The sequence below is a fragment of the Varanus komodoensis genome, unplaced genomic scaffold, assembly GCF_004798865.1.
Source record: "Varanus komodoensis strain SLA01 unplaced genomic scaffold, ASM479886v1 scaffold1, whole genome shotgun sequence".
Classification (NCBI taxonomy): Eukaryota; Metazoa; Chordata; class Lepidosauria; order Squamata; family Varanidae; genus Varanus; species Varanus komodoensis.
The window spans coordinates 122,864,579-122,884,169 of record NW_025335268.1 but is presented as its reverse complement, the minus strand read 5'-3'; the positions used below and the strand labels follow the sequence as shown (position 1 = coordinate 122,884,169).

The 19,591-nt window shown below is 42.2% G+C and overlaps 1 protein-coding gene across 1 annotated transcript in view; it reads right to left on the bottom strand.

The window, feature by feature from the left end:
* The window catches only part of LOC123024287 (mitogen-activated protein kinase HOG1-like), a 72,830-nt gene that overhangs the window by 25,145 nt on the left and 28,094 nt on the right, over positions 1 to 19,591 (bottom strand). The window contains exons 9-14 of the mRNA XM_044431838.1: positions 17,732 to 17,811; positions 16,485 to 16,563; positions 15,645 to 15,818; positions 14,109 to 14,171; positions 4,594 to 4,689; positions 3,288 to 3,447 (exon numbers count right to left, since the gene is read on the bottom strand). Coding sequence (XP_044287773.1) covers positions 3,288 to 3,447; positions 4,594 to 4,689; positions 14,109 to 14,171; positions 15,645 to 15,818; positions 16,485 to 16,563; positions 17,732 to 17,811 — 652 coding nt within the window. The remainder of the gene's footprint in view (positions 1 to 3,287; positions 3,448 to 4,593; positions 4,690 to 14,108; positions 14,172 to 15,644; positions 15,819 to 16,484; positions 16,564 to 17,731; positions 17,812 to 19,591) is intronic.

Sequence of the window (19,591 nt, the reverse complement as noted above, 5' to 3'; positions counted from 1 at the left end):
TGGGCCACTGATCTGACACAGCAAGGCTGTTGTAAAATTCTAAACATCTTTGTGTAGAAATTCTAAACATCTTTCCCCACTAAAATCCCCCCCCCCCATTTCCCCATTAATCCAATGAGTCCATAACAATATAAATCTGAGCTGTCGCTGGAAGAAACAGACAGCTTTGTAACTCTCTTTCATTATTCAAGAGCAACAACAGGCCACTGCTCAGGGACACAATCCCACCGTACTGCAAACTCTGCTGCCTTGCTCAGGTTCGACAATTCTTTAGCAACAGAAAAGAAAGCTCACTTGAAAAGGCATGATGGCTTTCCTCATTATTTCATGGAATATGGGCCAAATGGCAATCTCTTTTAGTCATGGGAAGTATATGTGTCAGGAAGCCACAGAGAATTCTAGCTCCCTAAATGCAAACTAGACCAGGCTTTTATCTAACCACTTGCCTGGTAGTCACAGACAACCAACAATTTTAGGAAGAGTGTTGAAATCACAGTCAAAAAGTGAGCAGGCTGATGGAGAAGGGAGGGTCCATCCTTCAGTGGCCTGCTTGGTTTTAATGCTAACCAAAGAAGCAGCAAAGCCCTTTCCTCCACAACTATCACAGGCTACTAACTTCTTGCATCCACCAGGACTTAGATCCCACTGTTATAAGAGTACATGATGTACCCAGAGGACAGTCTGATCAAGATGTTTTGCATGAGTTTTAGTGGTGCAGGCCAAGGATGTTGACAAGGTGCTTGGGCAGGTTTGCCCAACTGTTGCTGTACTGGATCCATGCTGCTGTTGGCTTATAAAAACTAGCAAGGCAGAACAGCCAGCTGAGCCAGGGACATGATGAATGCCTCCTTGCAAGAGGGAGTGGTCCCATGCCACCCAAAAGAAGCAGTGGTGGAGCTGCTCCTGAAAAATCCCTGTCAGGACCTGGAAGATCTTAATGACATTACATTGGCAGCAAAGGGTCCTTTCCTGGGAAAGGTCCTTGAGTGTGTAGTGACCAACAAGTTCCAGGCACTCTTGTATTCACTTCAGCCAGGGTTTAGGAGAGATGTTGGCATGAAAACAGCTTTAGTCACATTCTGTGAGGACTTATCTCAGGAAAGAGATGGGGAATATGATCCCATTGATACCTCTACACCTCTCAGCAGCTTTTGATACCATTTACCATAGTATACTTCTGGGGTGGCTGGCTGAGCTGGGAGCAGGAGCAGGAGCACTGCATTGCAGTGTTTCCACACCTGTTTGGAAGACCAACTCCAGAAGCAGGTGCTTGAGGAATACTGACTGGAGTATTGGAGTTTCCCAGGGAGTTTCCCAGGGTCAGTTTTGTCTCCCATACTATGTAACATCTATGTGAAACTGTTGAGTGGAGTCAACCAGAGTTTTGGAGTGTACTGCCTTTAGTACACTGATGACACACAGCTCTATTTCTCCTTTTCATCTCCAGAAAGTGAAGTGGTGGATAGAACCTGGTTACAACAACAGCTGAATAAACTGAAACCTAATTCAGTGGGAGTTTCTTCTGACTGGATGGAGTACATTTAGTCTGTTTTAGATGGGCTTGCATTCCCCCTGAAAGAGCAGGTTCATAGCTCTGGAGGCTTCCTGGAGCCATCTTGGACCTTGAGACTCTGGTGGGTGCAATGACATAGAGAGTCTTCTATCAGCTACACCCCTATCTGGACAAGCGTGGTCTGATTTCAGTAATCTGCATCAGGTAATCTCCAGGTTAGATTACTGCAATGCACTCTATGTGGGGCTGCCCTTGAAGACGTTTCAGAGGATGCAAAATGTGGCAGCCAAACTAATAACTGGAACAAGACTATCAGAACCTATAACACCAGTTCTAGCCCTCTTGCCTTGGCTGCCTGCACGTTTCCAAGTCTGAATCAAGGTCCTTGTTTTAACTTGATGAATCCTCACGCTGGTTGGGACCACGATATTTGTTGGAGTTCTCCTGACCTAAATCTAAGAGGACACTATGCTCAGCATCTGAGGCCTTCCTCTGAGTGCCACCTCCTGTTGGTGGCAACAAGGAAAAGGGCCTTCTCAGTAGTGTCCCTCTGATTCTGGAACAATCTATTCCCTCAGAAGCCAGCTTGGCACCGACTCTGCTATCTTTCAGTGCCTGGTTAATGCTCTGTATGCCAAGGCACTTAATGGCTTTTGGGGCAAATGAAGCAAGAGTCTTATTTCAGCTACTTTAACATGTCTAGTTTTTTAGTTGTTTAGATTGTTTAAAATGCAGTTTTCAAAGTTCTGTAGTGGAATGTTTATGACAGTTTTGCTGCATCTGCATTTTATTATATTTTATTGTCTTCTATGAATTGCTGTAAACTACTTAGAGAGTCTGGGCTTTTGGATGGAATAGAAATTAATTAAAACATGATAAATGATAGAAATAGTAAAATGAACTATAGGCTGTTAAATTCTGTGAGCTTATTTACAAGACTAAAGTAAACTTTTGGTGACGTACATTTTTAAAGAGCATTCAAGCATCTTATGGGCCCACCTTCAAAAAATGTAAAGGGGGAAGCGGCTGCCTTTATGCAGATCTTCATTGGCTACAAGCTGTTACTTATGTTCCGCTTGAGGATCTAGTGAGTGGAATCATCTCGAAATGCCAGCATCCTGTGAGAGTTGATTCTTAATCCATGGCATTGAGAACAGAATTGCTCATCCCTCTTGGAGAAGATGCTGCCTGTCTAAATATCTGTCATTACCAGCAATATTTGAATTGTCTTCTACCTATTTGGAAACAAATAAGCAGAAGTTGTCCTGGTTTACCCAGTTTGTTTATAAATCAGTTCTGGAGAGATCTCCATGTTCGTTTGCAGCAGAAAAAACCCCCAGCAAACTGTCTTGTGGTACTTGGAAGGCAAACATATTTATTTTGACATAAACTTTTGTGATCACTGTCTGATGAAGTGGCCAGTGTCCACAAAAGCTTATGCCAAAGTCCATTTGTTAGTCTTCAGATACCAGATACTCTATTTATAACCCAAAGCACCGAAGAGCTGAAATCAGGCACAAAGGATCTCACAGAAAATGGACCAGTGGAAAAAAGGGAGGCGTCCCCACATGGCTAGCTTATGAAAATGAATCACTTGATTCCTAGAATGGCGTCACAGATCGTGGCTGCAAGGAAGCAAAACTTTTTCCAAAATGCAAATCTCTTTCCAAAAATTAAACAGTTTCCTATGACTCCTCCCAAAGACTGAGTATCCCAGATCCCACCAACTCTAGTTCAATTGGTCAAGAGCCCTGAGATTTATAAAACAACTCACCTTACAGAGCCGTAGGCCCCAGATCCTATGGGGGTAATTGAAGTATACTGCTTAGGAAGCTCCCATACTGTTTTGTTGACTTCATGCCTGCAGAAACCCTTTCTCCTGTTGAGGCTCATCTCCTGCATGTCTGGAGCTGAACTCTCCAGTGCATGCAGTTCTGGAGAAGTTCAAGGCCAAGTCAGATACGTATTTTCGCCTCAGTCTCCTTTAGGAAAGTCATTAGCGATGGATTTACTTCTCAGCTACGTTATGCTCAATGACACAGGTCCCTCCTCCCTCTGCCCACACATCAGCCAGGAAGAAAGCATCAGGTTTCATATTAGACACTCCTTTGCCAGGTAGTTGCAATGGCCCCACCTTTTCCGTGTCAAAGGTAGCCACCTGTAACAGAAGCAAGTATTTCCTGGCTGATTCAAATTTCCTGCTGCAGCCAGCTCCCTTTGAATCACCAGTTCCAAGCTTGCCACAGGAAGAGAAGGCATGCAGCATAGGCTCCATTTCTTCCTTGGGCAACTCTTAACACAGCTAAATGTTTATTTGTATTATGCTGATTGTGGTATGTTTGGGGGTTTTCCAATATATTTATACATTTCTGTATATTGATTATAGATTTTTGTATTGGGTAACTCACACTGAATATGCTTTTTGCAGCCGGAATAAAAACTAAATCAGACCATATCTTGATGGGGCCCATTGAGACACCTGGGTCCTCCCAATTTTTTTAAAAAATATTTTCTTATTGACTGCTGAGATTGCTTCAGAACAAAGTGGGAGGCTCTGGCTCCTGCCATGGTATGGACTATTAATAATGCTTCTGGGCAGGTTATTTGGCCCTTGTGACTTCCCATGACAGACATTTATGGTTGTGCCCAGGACAATTTCTCAGACTCCCCAATGTGACCACAGGTGTCACACTGGGATTTCCCACACCTGCCTCAGAACATCACAATTGCATTTGTTGATGCCACATCTCCCTTCAATAGGTAAGGGAATGGGAGGGACATTTAGGACGATTGTATTGCACAGACCGGTGTGGAAAGTATTGGCTTTAAGTATAATATAGATCCAACAGTAAGAAAGGGACATTCAGGGTATCCACCAGGTATCTGTTACTTTCCTATGGGGCTTTTTAGATCTACCCTGGCTATTTCAGTTGATGCTCTATGTAAGGAAACATATTTAGCAATTATATACTACTTTTGTAAAGTTCAAAGCATTCCACATACATTATCTTTGAAGCTTTTGTGCAGAGGGCTCCTGTCACCAGCAGTCAAGAGAGATCTTGCTGCTGTTCTAACTTTACCTTCTGAATGAATTTCTTTGTGGAAAGAAAACAAGATGGATGAAACAGTGGGAAAAAACTCAAGGGAGTAGATATTTTTATCAATTGCACTACCACCTTCATATCACAGATAAGGTTAACTTTTATTTAAAATATACCACTTTTATATTAGAATACTTTACATATGCATTCATGGGAATTTTCAGGTTACACAGAACTCTATTTCAGTTGTTTTTAAACAGAAAAAGAACAGTGTATGGCGGATGACATGTTAGTGTGTCTGAACCAAATACTCCTGGGATTTTGGGCAAATAATTACTTTCAGGTTGCAATCCTATACAAATAGACCTGAGAGAAAGGCCCATTGAAAAAGAACAGGACTTACTTCTGCGTAGACATACAGAGGATATCCATTAAGTATTTGCTTAGATTTCTCAGGTTAAGATCAATGGGGCTTCAAATGCTTCCTTTGGACTGGACCATGCGTTGTGTTCATTAGATTACAGCTGGTCTGGCTTTGCTGAGAGGGATCTTTCAGAAGAAAACAATAATTTTGGGGGGGACATTAAGGAGGATAGTTGTAATGATTAAAAGATTCCATAAATAACCACATAAATTCTTTTTAGAGTCGTTTCAATGGACCATTTAGAACCATAGGCATATATGGGAGGTTGTAGATTTGGTGGTAATAATGAGTTTCATCCAGTGATTTGCTAGTTGCAAAATTGCAAAGAACTAATGCTAGAAACACCTAATCTAATGATGTCATGATGGGTTATACAAGGACTTGAGGAATGTTTGTACAATCTCTTGGGCAATAGCTTGGAAAACCACTTCAGGAACTTGTGCAGTAACTGCTGTGATGGCCTGTGCAACAATTTGTAGCATGGCTTGTAAAATGTGAAAGGGCTTGTACAAGCAGAATTGAACTATTGTATTTGACAATGCACAAGAAGACCATTTCTGTAAGCAGTGGAAACTTTGTGCCAGCATCACACCACCATTACATATAATCCATTACATTGGGGGTCTTCTCCCTTTGTTAGAGAGCAACAATGCAACAGGTCTATGCCCTGTCGTGTGGGATGCCGAGAGATATTGCTGTGCGACATGGAATGCTGGATGATGTGAATCTTTGCTGTAATTCAGCTAAGCTCTTACATTCTTAGTACTGATGAGTTTGCCTCTTTCAAGTTATAGAACTCATCTTTAGACAGAACGAGAAAGTGCAAACAATGAGAAAAACCAAAAACCAAGTTAAGCAATACAGCTGTTTAGTTCCCAGGTAGTAAATCATCAGCCTATAGCACAAATTAAGCTAGGTATAGCTATCTAATAACTAGATATAGCTAACAGCCTATTATAGATGAGAGCAGAAAGTAAGCTTTCAGATGTGTTCCACTTCAGCTCCTGGCAATTCTGATCTTTGGCCTTGCTGGTAGATTCTTCAGGGCATTGGTAGTCCAAAAGACATGTCTTTTGAACAGTTACTCTTGACCAGTGGTTCCCAACCTTTTCTATGCCCTGCACCCCTAGAGAATGTTTATGTTTGTACCCCCTACTAAAGTAATCACATTTGAAGATGAAGTCACAGTTCTAATTTTTGAACAACAGACTGAACGACACATAGTCCTGCAAGTGAAAGTATTTTTGAGTTCAGTTTGTTCAACTCAGTGCATAAAATTCAAATATCAATTGAGCAATTAGAAAAAATTGTAAACAGTAAAATCATTCCCAATTGTGAACATAAAATTCAATGTCTTCTTTGTTCCAGCATCCCATTTTTGATTGTCAAAACATGGAACTTTCTTGATGATTGTGAGCAGCAAGTCTGCCTGTGGATTCAGGTGATTCCTAGATTATGTTTTGACTGACAAAAGAGAAATGCAAATGCAAAAAAATATTATTAAATAATTTTATTCTTGGGATAATTTTGGCAGAAAACTTCAGCCTTCCTCTTTGTCGCCCCCCAAAATGCTATCTTGCATCCCTTGGGAGTGCAGACACCCCAGGTTGGGAACCCCTGCCCTAGACAAATCAAACACACTAGTGCCACCTTCTATTCCAGCAATCCTGAAGCAAGCCCACAGCTCTACTTGAACAGCCTTCGGGTGGGTAGATTGAGGATTGCAGCTCCAGTTTTAACAGAAGGAATTCCCTTGCAGGACAAGGGCTAAGGCAAACCACACATTTCAGTTGAATGAATGATAGCCAGTCTCAGAGCAGGCAACCACCTGATTGACCTGTTGTCTCCAGGTTGTCTTCCATTACTGGGTAATTACTTGAATTGCCACAGGTCATTGCCATTCTCTTGATTACATCAGCACATGCTGATTGCAGGAGTTTGCAATTAGGTGGATCAATTAACATGTTCTCTGATGGTCAGAGGTTAGAAGTGAAAAATGTGTGCCTGCAGCTAATAGGCTTGCAGACACAAGTGTGTTAGGGATTGCTTGTTTTCATCTCCGAGGAAGACATCTAGTTCTTTGCAGAGGGCACATCTCATGCTAAACTTAGCATAACTTAACATAAACATGTTTTAGAAGACTGTTAGAGTGAAGAGTTCTGTTGCAGAGAACATGTATATATTACGCCAAGATGACAGAAAATCTCATTCTGCCCTTAAATATTGGGCTCTTTCTGGGCATGTGTTAGGTATTCTTTAAAAATCTGATCTAATAATTTTTTTCAGGATTTGTGTGCATGTTTACCAAGCTTCCATCTCCCTCATGGGGCTTCCTGTTCTCTCGAGGCCGGGTCTAGAGTGCCTCTACTTGGTGTTGGACGATTGAGACAGATTGGGGATTCTGTTGGTGTACCGTGCACCCTTGTGCCCAACAGACTCCCTGCCTGAGCTGATGGAGATCGTCTCAGACCTGGTGTTGAGGACCCCCAGGATGTTGGTCCTGGGAGACTTCAATCTCCATGTCGAGACGGTTTTGACCGGGGCGGCTCAGGACTTCATGGCCTCCATGACAGCCATGGGGCTGTCTCAGCATGTCACTGGCCCGACCCATGAACGTGGACACACTCTGGACCTGGTTTTCTTGACGGGGCAGGAAGACGGTGATCTGAGGGTGAGGAATTTATATCTGACTCCCCTGTCATGGTCAGATCACTTCCTCATGAGGTTTGAGCTCGATGGCGGCCTTTCCCTCTGTAAGGGTGCGGACCCAATTGTGCTGGTCCGCCCCCGGAGCTGGATGGATCCGGATGGTTTCCTGAAGGCCCTGGGGGAATTTCCAGTTGACAAGGCTGGTGCTCCTGTCGAAGCTCTGGTCGAACTGTGGAATGGAGAAATGACCAGGGTTATTGACACGATTGCTCCTAAGCGTCCTCTCGCCGGGCAGAGCCTGTTCATCCCCTTGGTACACACCTGACTTACAGGCGATGAAGCGGGTTGTGAGATGGCTAGAGTATAGGTAGAGGAAATCACGGGATGAATCTGACCGAACACAAGAGCCCATTATCTGGCCTATGCTGTGGCAGTGAGGGCGGCAAAAAAGAACTTTTTCTCCGCGTCCATTGCCTCCTCACAATGCTGTCCGGCAGAGCTTTTTCGGGTGGTACAAGGGCTGGTTCACCCAGGCCCTAAGAAAGATCTGGTACCACCCTCAATGGCCCGCTGTGACAACTTTGCCCAGCACTTTAAGGAGAAAATCGCTCAGATTCGTCACGAGCTGGACTCCACTAGTGACTCGAGCCTTCAGGGTAGGAGCCAATGTTGCCGTCTGGTCCACAATTGATGGATGAATTTCAGTTATTGTGGCCTGATGATGTGGACAAGGTGCTTGGACAAGTACGTTCCACCACCTGCTTACTGGACCCTTGCCCATCTTGGCTACTCAAGAAAGCCAAGGACGGGATAGGGACCTGGATCCTGGATGTTGTCAATGCCTCTCTGAGGGATGGCCAGGTACCTGCCCCTTTAAAGGAGGCGGTAGTCTGGCCTGTCCTAAAGAAGGCTTCCCTGGATCCAGAGATGGCCACCAATTATAGACCAGCGGCCAACATCCCATTTCTGGGCAAGGTGTTGGAGCGGGTGGTGGCGGGACAACTCCAAGCACTCTTGGATGAAACTGATTATCTGGACCCATTTCAGTCTGGCTTCAGACCCGGGTATGGTACTGAACCTGCCTTGGTCGCCCTGTACAATGGCCTGTGCAGGGAGAAAGACAGGGGGAGTGCGTCCCTGTTGGTTCTCCTGGATCTCTCAGCCGCTTTCGATACCATCGACCATGGTCCCTGTTGGTTCTCCTGGATCTCTCAGCCGCTTTCGATACCATCGACCATGGTATCCTTCTGGATAGACTAGCAGGATTAGGGGTTGGGGGCACTGCTCTGCAGTGGTTCCACTCCTATCTCAATGGCCGACTCCAGAAGGTGGTACTGGGGGACTATGGCTCTGCGCCATGGCAGCTATGTCATGGAGTTCCACAGGGATCCATTTTATCCCCCTTGCTATTTAACATCTACATGAAACTGCTGGGAGAGGTCATCAGGAGGTGTGGGCTGCGGAATCATCAATACGCTGATTCCCAGCTCTACCTTTCTTTCTCAACCAATCCAGGTGAGGCAGTGGCTGTACTGAACTGGTGCCTGGCCGAGGTAATGGGCTGGATGAGGGCCAATAAACTGAAGCTCAATCCAGACAAGATGGAGGTCCTGTTGGTAGGCAGCTCGGGCTTTGAGATGGGGGACCTGGACCTTGTCCTGAATGGGGTTGCACTCCCTCTTAAGGACAGGGTCCACAGCTTGGGAGTGCTCCTTGACCCAGAGCTATCGTTGGAAGCTCAAGTGACAGTGGTGGCGAGGAGCGTGTTCCTTCAGCTTTGGCTGATCCATCAGCTGCATCCCTACCTGGAGAACGACTGCCTGGCAACAGTGACACACGCATTGGTCACTTCCCGATTAGACTTCTGTAACACGCTCTACGTGGGGCTGCCCTTGAAGACGGTTCGGATACTTCAATTGGTGCAAAACAGAGCTGCCAGGCTGCTGACGGGGACTTTGCGTTGTTCTCATATAGCCCCAGTCCTTCGTCAGCTTCACTGGTTTCCCATTGAAGTCCGGGCCCAATTCAAGGTGCTGGTTATCACCTACAAAGCCCTGAACGGCTTAGGTCCTGGTTACCTGAAGGAGCGCCTGCGTCCATATATGCCCTCCCGCCCCTTGAGATCAGCGGTTCAGAGGCCCTTCTCTGGGAACCCTCCATGAAGGATATTAGGAGGGTGAGTACTCGGAGGGCTTTCTCTGCGGTGGCACCCAATCTATGGAATGCACTCCCCAGAGAGGTCCGCCTGGTGCCGTTATTTGTTTTTCAGCACCAGGCCAAGACCTTTTTATTTAAATGCTATTTTAATTGTTAAGGTTTATTTAGTGATTTTAAACTGACCAGGCTGTTTCCACTATTTTATGTATTTATTCTATGTATTTTTTTGGTATTTATATGCAGGATTTTAATGATTGTAAGCCGCCCCGAGAGTTATGCGAAGGGGGTGGCATATAAGCTGTCTAAATAAATAAATAAAATAAATGTATACACTGGTGTTACAGTCCCTATGATTATTGTAAAGTAGAAGTGCTACTTTCATACTTATCATTGAACTTCAGTGATTATGGAAATTAAGAAAAGCCCACAGATATTTTACATAGCCAATAGCCACACTCCACATAGTTTTTATGATAGTCTAAAGTCTCCAGCAAGGAAAGGAAAATATTTAGGGATTCAAACAAATCCAGCACTGAACAATTGCTGCAAAACATTTAAAGGTGGCTTATTTTATCAAGTTATGCAGCTTTCATAAAATATTCATACATGCACTATCAGAGATTGTGGCTTTATTTCTTTTCTCGCAAGATAATTTCCTATGCTTTATACAACAACCTTCTGTAAAAGTGGGGTAACATTGCCTATTTTTTCAGTATTTTTTTTCCTGGCAGAGACTGTTTATACAATTGTGTGGGGGGATATGCTTTGGATATTTCAAACAAGGCATACGATGAAAGGTAAATTTACACCATCAAATATTTGGCAGTGTGGGGGTGATTAGGTCTTCAAATATCTTTAAGAAAAAGTATAAAATCCCCAAGTGCTCAAGATGTTCTTAAATTAGCACTATGGAAATTAAACTCCAGCTCCTTAGATTTGTGAAATTATTAAAATACCTTTTAACATAATGGTTTAAAGGTTCATCATAGATGGATTCTTTCCAAGCTTAAACAAGTGTAAATTTGGTGTGTACCTTTATGGGAGACCAGTAGAAAACCGAAGTTGCTTTATGTTTCCTAAAGAAAGGTAGGATGCCAATACTGCAAGCTCGGTACTTGCAGTCAAGATATGCTTAATAAAATATCTTAAGTTTTTATTATTCTTTCCACATAAAAATGAAGTCTCAGGTAAACTGATTTTGAAGAAGAATCCACTGATAGACTTCTTGTAGAAGTCTCCCAGGTGATTTGCAAACTTCTGTATGAAAGTAACCCTTCCTCTGCTGATCTCCTACAGATAAAATAGTAGTTTCTTCAGAACATAAGCACAACAGAGCCATTTTAGAAAGGAATTCCTTCAGAACTCTGAACATTTTTGTCAACTCCCAGCTTCCAAACTCTGCCTCTTCCCTTTTCCACTGTTATTCACCCCACCCCAGAATTACAATTTTTTTTGTCTTAGTCTAATTCTGAATATTGCAGCTGTCTAGGTTTCATGCAGATTAGCAAGCAAAATCCAGACAGGTGCTATTTCATCTCTCTCTTTCCCTCTACTCATACCTTTTTCCAAACAGATGCTCCCCCACACCCACTTTTTTGGAGAAGAGTTCATCAGTTCAAACACTACAGGCAATCTTTTTATATCAATTAAAGTTTAAGTGTGAAGCTTTCAGATTAGCTTGCTCTTTACATTTTTGTACGGTAAATCTAAAATAATTTTATATTTGCTTACAATCCACGTGCCTGTAGACTCAAGAAAACTCAACCTAAATAAACTATCATTAATGATAGAGAAATGTAGGGCTTTGTTTGAATTACATCTGTGCACAATTAATACATGCTAGTAAGGATTAAGAATGACCTATAGTGTTGTCATACAACTTCTTGTAGTATAGCAGTTGAGGACATGTTCAAACCCATCCCATTTTCTTAAGGCTTGTTTATGAAGTTCATTTTCACAGTCAACAAAGCTCAGGTGGATACAGAGGTTCCTGAAAATGTATCTCACCCCCACTCACAGGATGGCTTAGGGCTTCAGGTTGTACAGTAACATCCCGTAGTAAAGTGATAAAGAAATCATTGTTATTATCTGGTTACAACTTGAACAGGCTTAGTTGGAGTTTTTATTCACAATAATGGATGGATGGTTGGGGGAGACAGAGACAAGTATTTTAAAGGCAGCACAATTCACTAAAATGCAGTTGCCTGTTATGAAAATGCTTTTGTTTAGTACATGGAGTGCTATGAATGAACTGTACAACATCAAGAAAATGAAAGGGTCAATTTAATTACAAGGAGACATTGATTTATAACCACCAACAGTCCATTACGTCTGAAAAATAAGTTTATTTTAAAACCAGTGGCATTGTGTGATATCCTATATGGCATAACCAGTTAGAGCAAAGTTCCTGGATACAAACAAAATTGCAGAATCTCTTTTTAAAGTGTGTACTTTCAGTCCAGAGTTCAAGCAGTAGAACAGCACCACATTAGCGACAAGGAGTGCACTCCACAGGGGCTCCCACACAGAATCTTGGCTTTGAGATATTCCCATTGACAAATATACCTACATGTTTTAAAGTTCTTCTTGTAGTATTTCTGCATGAAAGTCACATGGTAGCATCTACACATAAAATGACAGATAAAAATAATTTTCCTGTATGTTTTACAGAATATATCTACATTTCCATATGAATACCCAGACCCAGACTGCAGGTCCAGCAGAGGGAGCTAACTTTGTTTGGTCTTAAGAAGGCCTCTGAACAAGTAGCATAAAAGAGCACTGCTCTCTGGACCTCAAGCCCAAACATCTCTACAGAGGATATGACCTGAAGGGAGATCACTAGAAAGGAAGTATCTGATGGCTTCATATCCACATGCCATTTTAATTTTTTTATGGTTTCTCTGTACAAAAGGGATAAATACACAAAAATCCCAGCTCCATTGGAAAAACAAAAATACTGCAACGCTTCACTCTTTTAGACAGGCATACAATCCATGCATGATACCTGCATTATATAAATTTCAGAAAATACTTTAAAAATAGGATCTCAGATACCCAGTATACCTGATGAACACAGAATACTTGAACTGATGCCCCCGCCCCACCGCCCAGTTCCTAAACAGAGCAATTTCAGTGTTACTTGATTTCTATAATATATGAATACAATAAACAGACTGTGTTTAGGGACACACAAACCGATAAAATGAATTCATTTTTAAGCCACCAAAGGAAGATCCAGAAAAGGTGCATGTTTATTAACCCCTTTCATGTAAAAAGTGCCCAGAATGTCAACAATAGTTGAACAAAAATAGATGGATGTTGCAACTCTTTATGGCTCTGACTATGGAGCTAAATACAGTAATTTTGGCTGATTTACCAGACCAGTGCCTCCTCCAAGATAACACAACAAACCCTACATGCACATACAGTTACAACATGCAAAACCCCACACTCCATCTTAAGAAGATTCACAAACTGAACAGGCAGCATGAAAGAGCTACTGCTGAAACATCTCAGTATTGGGCAGGGAGAGAGAAATGATCAAATTCGATTCATGAGGGATACTCCGTATTTTCTGGAAGATTTGTATCCTGGCCATAGCAGACAGTCATACATGGCTACCTTCGAACCTCCAACCTGGAAAGCAGCAAACTCAGAAGCTCCCTACCCTGCTGAGAACAGTAAGCCCAGACTTGTATTTTCCCTCTGTCATTTAAGGCACAAACTTTTAATTTTGTTATACTGTTCAGAAAAAAACCTCCCAAAAGATAAGCCAGCCATTCATAGGCCCATCTTTCCTGCTGCACAGAAGACTGGGAAGAGGCTTTGGATGTAAACCTGCATGGTATGGAATGGAAAGACATCCCTTACCCTCTCATCCTGGAAATCAGAGGGCACAGTTCAAGTAATAATTCAGCTTCCATTATCTTAAGTATTTTCTTAGTAGGAGAGCCATTTAATGGCAAGAATTGCTACTGAGAATTTGAAATCTCAGCTTCCCTGCATAATGTCTGCCTTGACCCAGAGCAGTGAAAGCTGGTTATAAACTGTAAAGGCTAAAAAGCAATCAAACAGGTCTGCAGAAGCATGTCCCAGGTTGTATACAAAAATACAAGAGAACATGCAACATTATTTATACAGTTACTGTATAAATACTTTCCTCCAAATTCACCCCCCTCATTCAATACACACAAAACACACACAAACCCCTCCACCAAGGAGAATCTTCACGGCAAGAGGCACTTGAATGATTCATGGAGAATCCCTATGAAAAGGCCTTCCCCTCACAGTGATATGGGACAAAGAAAAACAGATTCTCAGGATTCCATCTCCTCTTGGTCGAGTGGTGGTGGAACAAAGCTAACTACTTCATCATAGGTCAGGCCTAATGGAGGAAGAAAGAGACAGAGAGTTTTAGTGGGTAAGTATTTCATCTCTCCCCCACAACACATTTATTTCTGTCCCCAGTTATCTACATCTGTTAATTAGAATAGTGCTTCCAGATTTACACTTTAGATCCATTTCGGTCAGGTTCCAATTTAGTGTTCAGAACATGGTGGCAAAGCATGTGGAAGATGGTCAGTTGCAGGTTCTCTTGGGTCTACACAATGTTTCCAAGTACCCCATTCAGGCATTCATCCTGAAGGGCAAAACTGTAGAGGGGGCAAGCTCTGGTCCATCCTCTCCCAGCTAAAAGCCAACTGGTAAGCATACTGGGATCAGACCTGGCAACCCCACCTCAAGCCTCTTAAATAGTTTTGCCCTCATATCATCAGGCAGATGCCTGGGTTCATATTGATCTAGCTAGGCTCCGACTGATCTACCTGGTTTTGGAATGGTGCCCTGCTCTCTTTCATTGAGATGAATAGCAGGATGGACCCACTCTGGACCTCTTCAGAGCTTTCAATACTATCAAACCATGGTATCCTTCTAAACTTCCTGTCAAAGTTGGGAGTTAAACCAACAGCGCTACCTGATAGGTCAGCACCAGAAGGCTGTATTTGTGGGTATGTGTGTGAACATGGAGGAGAGGACAAGAGGGATTTTGGTTCCACCCTATTATTTATCCTGTGGGGTTAAACAAAATTATTCTCTTCCTCCACATTGTTTAACATTTAGGCAACTCACTGAGAAGGGCATGTGGGAATCAGTAGGGTACTTTCTTAGCATGCTGATGACTTTTTCCCTAAAATTCTAGCAAGGCAGTAGAATACCTGATGCGGTATCCACGGTCTATAATCGGCTGCAATGAGGGTGAATGAATACATTTAATTCAGATAACATTGCCTGTGTGAGTAGCAACCTGATACAAGGCTGAACAGAAACTGAAGAGAAACTGAGAAAAATCTCACCCATCATAAGCTACACCTCCCCATTTCAGCAACCGCTGTGGGGCTCAGGAAAGCAGGGAAAGTATTCATTTCTTCAAAGCAAATACAAACACAATTTCTGTCCTCACTCCAATGAGACTGTGACATCGGCCAAATATGAACTACCCCACAACATTATGCCAACCTTAGTTTCTGGAGCAAGCTCCCAGCTCTGCCTTTTTTAAAGGTAAGGAATGTGAAAATGGCTGTCCATTCGTAGTGCTTTTCCAATGCAGCACATGGAAATATGCAAAATCTCAAAGTACAGGGCTAAGAGTTCAAAGCGAGCTATTCTTTTGCTAATGCACCGTTGGAGCAGTGCTATTGTGCTCCCCCACCCTGCCACCCAACATGCTCCCGCTATTCAGAAGGGATGCTGCCACAGAATTGCATTTGATATTATCACCCGTCTATTTTTGTACTCTCATGAGCCATAAGAATAATGTTGGCGAATGGCACCCACCAAAATCAATCTCCCAAAAACTTACTTTTCCATTCTTCAATATCAAGTTCTCTGCTTTCAAAGGACTGATCATAGGGATCAGCCACTGGCTCATCATCTGGATCATGATACTGAGCAAAATAGGCGTGTGCCAAAGCTTCTGCAGCAGTGATTCGTTTGTCTGTGTCCAGCACTAGCATCTTTTCCAGCAAGTCTACAGCTTCAGGAGAGCCAGAGGGGAAAAAGCAGGGGGTGGGGGTGGGGTGTTAATATACAGCTGTTCTTAATAGCCCTACCTAAAGGTCTAGGGCATCAAATCTAGTACAAGCAGTCTAGGGGACATTACATTTATCCAGTGACTGTATCTGAGCTTCTGAGCTGTAATTGGGAAGGAACAATATTAGTTTAAAATGTGTCCATAAGACTCCATTCTAGCTTCTAGGAAAGGCCTGCAAATGTCTGTAGCTTTGAACTGCTCTTTCTACAAGCACTATTGAATAAACAATTTGCTTTGCTTCTTTTAGCCAAATTTTCCCCATGAAACAAGGCTTGTTAAAAGATGCAAAAGTAACTCTTAAAAGATTAAGAGTAAATTAACTCAACTGAAAGCTAGTTCAAGAAAACAAAATGTAAAAATGAGTTATCAGAATTTCAGAGTTCTGTTTTAATAAGGAAGTCAATCCAGAAATTCAAAATAATCTGAAAGATATATTTTGGTACTCTGGATGTTTTAACTATTTCAAAGAAACTGACTTACTGGCATCACCTTCTGTGTCAAGAGCTCTACTTTAAATTACTAACCTACTAAACTACACCCCAAAGCGTTCACCATTTTAGTGTGTGCATTTTATATCCCCCAGTGTAATCAAACTGATACAAGGCTTACCCAGTGGATTGGCACCAATAAATACATTTTCAAAATTCATCTTCGGCATGTAAGACAAGGACTGTATGTAGTTTCTTGCCTGAAGATAAATAAAACATGCTATTAACTTGTACCTCCTAATCACCATAAGCACCTGCCTATTTTTTTTGCTCATCTTAGTTCCTTAATAAACATTTATCTTAGTCCTTCCCATTCACATACTGACCCCTTCGGCTACTAATAACAAGTGCTAGAATCTGAGCCTTTTGAGTTGTATACGCTTGGAAGAGCATTCCCCGTTATATGGTGAAGTGAACTGCAATCCAAAATAAGTTTCTATAGGACAGCAGTGGCACCCAGAGGCCTTTATGTACTTCAACACTAACCTAATAGATATGTTACCTACGGAACATGCTTAAAGGGGGATTGCAACCATTCAGGTCTGGTTATTTTTCAATCTTTTTTTGCAGTAAGTAATAAAATGCCATGAAAATAGTGCTTGCAGAACAAGCTAAGGCTGTGTAATTGCACCAAGAAAACAGTGATCCTTAGTAAAAGCATGTCTTTTACCCCTCAGGCTTCTGCCTTATCTGAAGAAAGAAAACTTTGTCTCTGTCACACATGTTCCAGGTGTGTTCAGATTATACTGCTATAATTCCTTCTACACAGAGTTGTCTTTGAAGACTGATTACAAAATTAGACTGGTATAAATGTGCAGCTGCTAGAATACTCATGAAAGTCAGGTGTTCTGAGCTTATTGTTGTAAACCGTCCAGAGATGTCTGTGATGGGAGGGTATAGAAAAGTTTTAAATAAATTGCACTGATACTATACCAAATGTACTCATTGCTTATTCATGTCTGGGCTCAAATTAAAGTGCTGATTTTAATCATTAAAGCCTAAACCCTTTGGGACCAAATTATGACCATATGCATCCATAGCTAAAGGTAAAGTCTATCAGGTTGGTGGATACCAGAGAGAAAAGGCTTTTGGTTGTGGCCCCACAAACTTTTTAGAGATGTTATATGGCCTCACTTGTATTCTGAAGACATTTTGTTTAAGTTTGCCTTTCACTGAAATGTGGCTTGTTGGGGGTTTCAAACCACTGCTATTTTTAGGTGGAGTATTATAATCCATTTATTCCATGTGGTTTTAATTTTGTTAAGTTACCTTGGCAGGACTATGCCCTGAAATGTGGGGTAAAACCCCATAATAATTAAAGTCATGTTTTGAATTGCAGACCACTATTCACACCCTGACAGATCTCACCTCGTGGCTGGGCATCCTGTTAATAAGATATGCAGGGGGTGTTCCCGTCAGACGCATGATCTGCTGAAGCTGGTTAATATCTTAGGTGCCTAGTCAAGGGCTTTGTTAATATTTCAACAACAATGAACATACATTCAAGACAATTGCATTCGAGGCATCTAGACAGGAATTAACCACTCTGTGTGTCACATAATCTTTAAGCAAGCAGTGTGAACTAGAAAGTAAAGCATCTTGAAATTAGAAATCACAGTTAAAAATCCTGCAGAAAAGCCAGATGCCAGCTCACCACTAATACTCAAGAGCTGCCTTAAACTGGGCATTGGCTCATTTAAACTTAAAATCAAGAGTTCTTTTCAGTGAAGCAGTTAGTCAACTGATGACTGCTGTAGAGATATTATATCCTCCTTTCTGCTCTCCTGTCTCTCTTTTGCTGCAAAAGGTAATGCACCATCTAAAAGACTCTTCCTTTAGTAGCTGTGAATGGCAGGAGACCAACATGCCACATTAGTAATCTATTGGCACCGCACAAAAACTTTAGCTTGTCAGTGAACAAAAGAAAGCATACTGAATGGCAACTAAAGCAAAGCAAGGATATGCACACAAATACAGTGCATGGCATACAGTTTAGTTCTATTTAGCAAATTTATTGATACAGCACTTGAATGTAAGATTTTTTTCTTTCAGGACAGGGAAGAGGACAGCTGTGTGCTCAGAACCAAACTAAGCTCCTTTTAAGGAAATCAACTTTTCTATCATAATAGGCTATCACAACCTGTTTTCCTTAAAACAAACAAAATACCCTAGCCCTTTTCTTTTTCTATTTAAAATACTATGTTCTGTTGTGGGCAAGCCAGTTTAAGAAAGATACAAACGAGCTGTAAAGGGTTCAGAGGAGGACAACAAGGACGATCCAGGAACTGGAAGCAGAGCCCTATGAGGAGAGATTGAAAGAACTGGGCATATTTAGCCTCAAGAAGAGAAGACTGAGGGGAGATTTGACAACACTCTACAAGTACTTGAAAGGCTGTCACAAAGAGGAAGGATAGGATCTCTTCTTGATCATCTTGGAGTGCAGGACACAGAATAATGGGCTCAAGTTACAGAAAGCCAGATTCCAGCTAGATATCAGGAAAATTTTCTGGACTGTTAGAGTAGTATGCCAATGGAACCAATAACCTAGGGTGGTGGTGGGTTCTCCTATACTAGAGGCATTTAGGATGCACCTGGACAGTCATCTTATAGGGATGGTTTAACTTGGTGTCCTGCACTGAGCAGGTGGCTGGACCCAATGGCCTTCTGTCCCCTTCCAACTCTACCATTTTATGATTCTTTTGGCAGACACATAATAAATCCTTGCTCTTTCTAAGCAGAAACCTACTCTGTATTGACTTAAAAACCATATTGTGATGGTTCTGTGTCTCAGATTAATCGATGCCCTCTATAGCTGTCCTCTAGGATTCTTGTATCAAACCACAGATCACAAGGGAAGCAATGAGCCAACAATATTCTTAGGTTAGGTATCTTGTCACAGTGTGGTGAAGACTTGCCCTTTCCTTAGATTCTAAAGTGTCAAAACAATTGGAGGTGGACTTCCAGGCCCTTATATGCTCACATTCATGTAAAGAGTATGGAAATAAAAGCATTACTGGCTGGAGGCATTACTGGCTGGAACCTTTTCTGGACAGCTATTCAGTTGATCCTGGGAAAACTCATAACCCAAGGTAAGGCATTATCCTAAACTGCATACTAGCAGAGTAAGGCAAGAGTAGTGGGTCTGTCAAGACTAAAAGCTGACCTAGTGTCTCATGGCTATAACCCCCACCTAGCAAAAAGGAGTGGGGGAAAGAAAGCAATGTATCT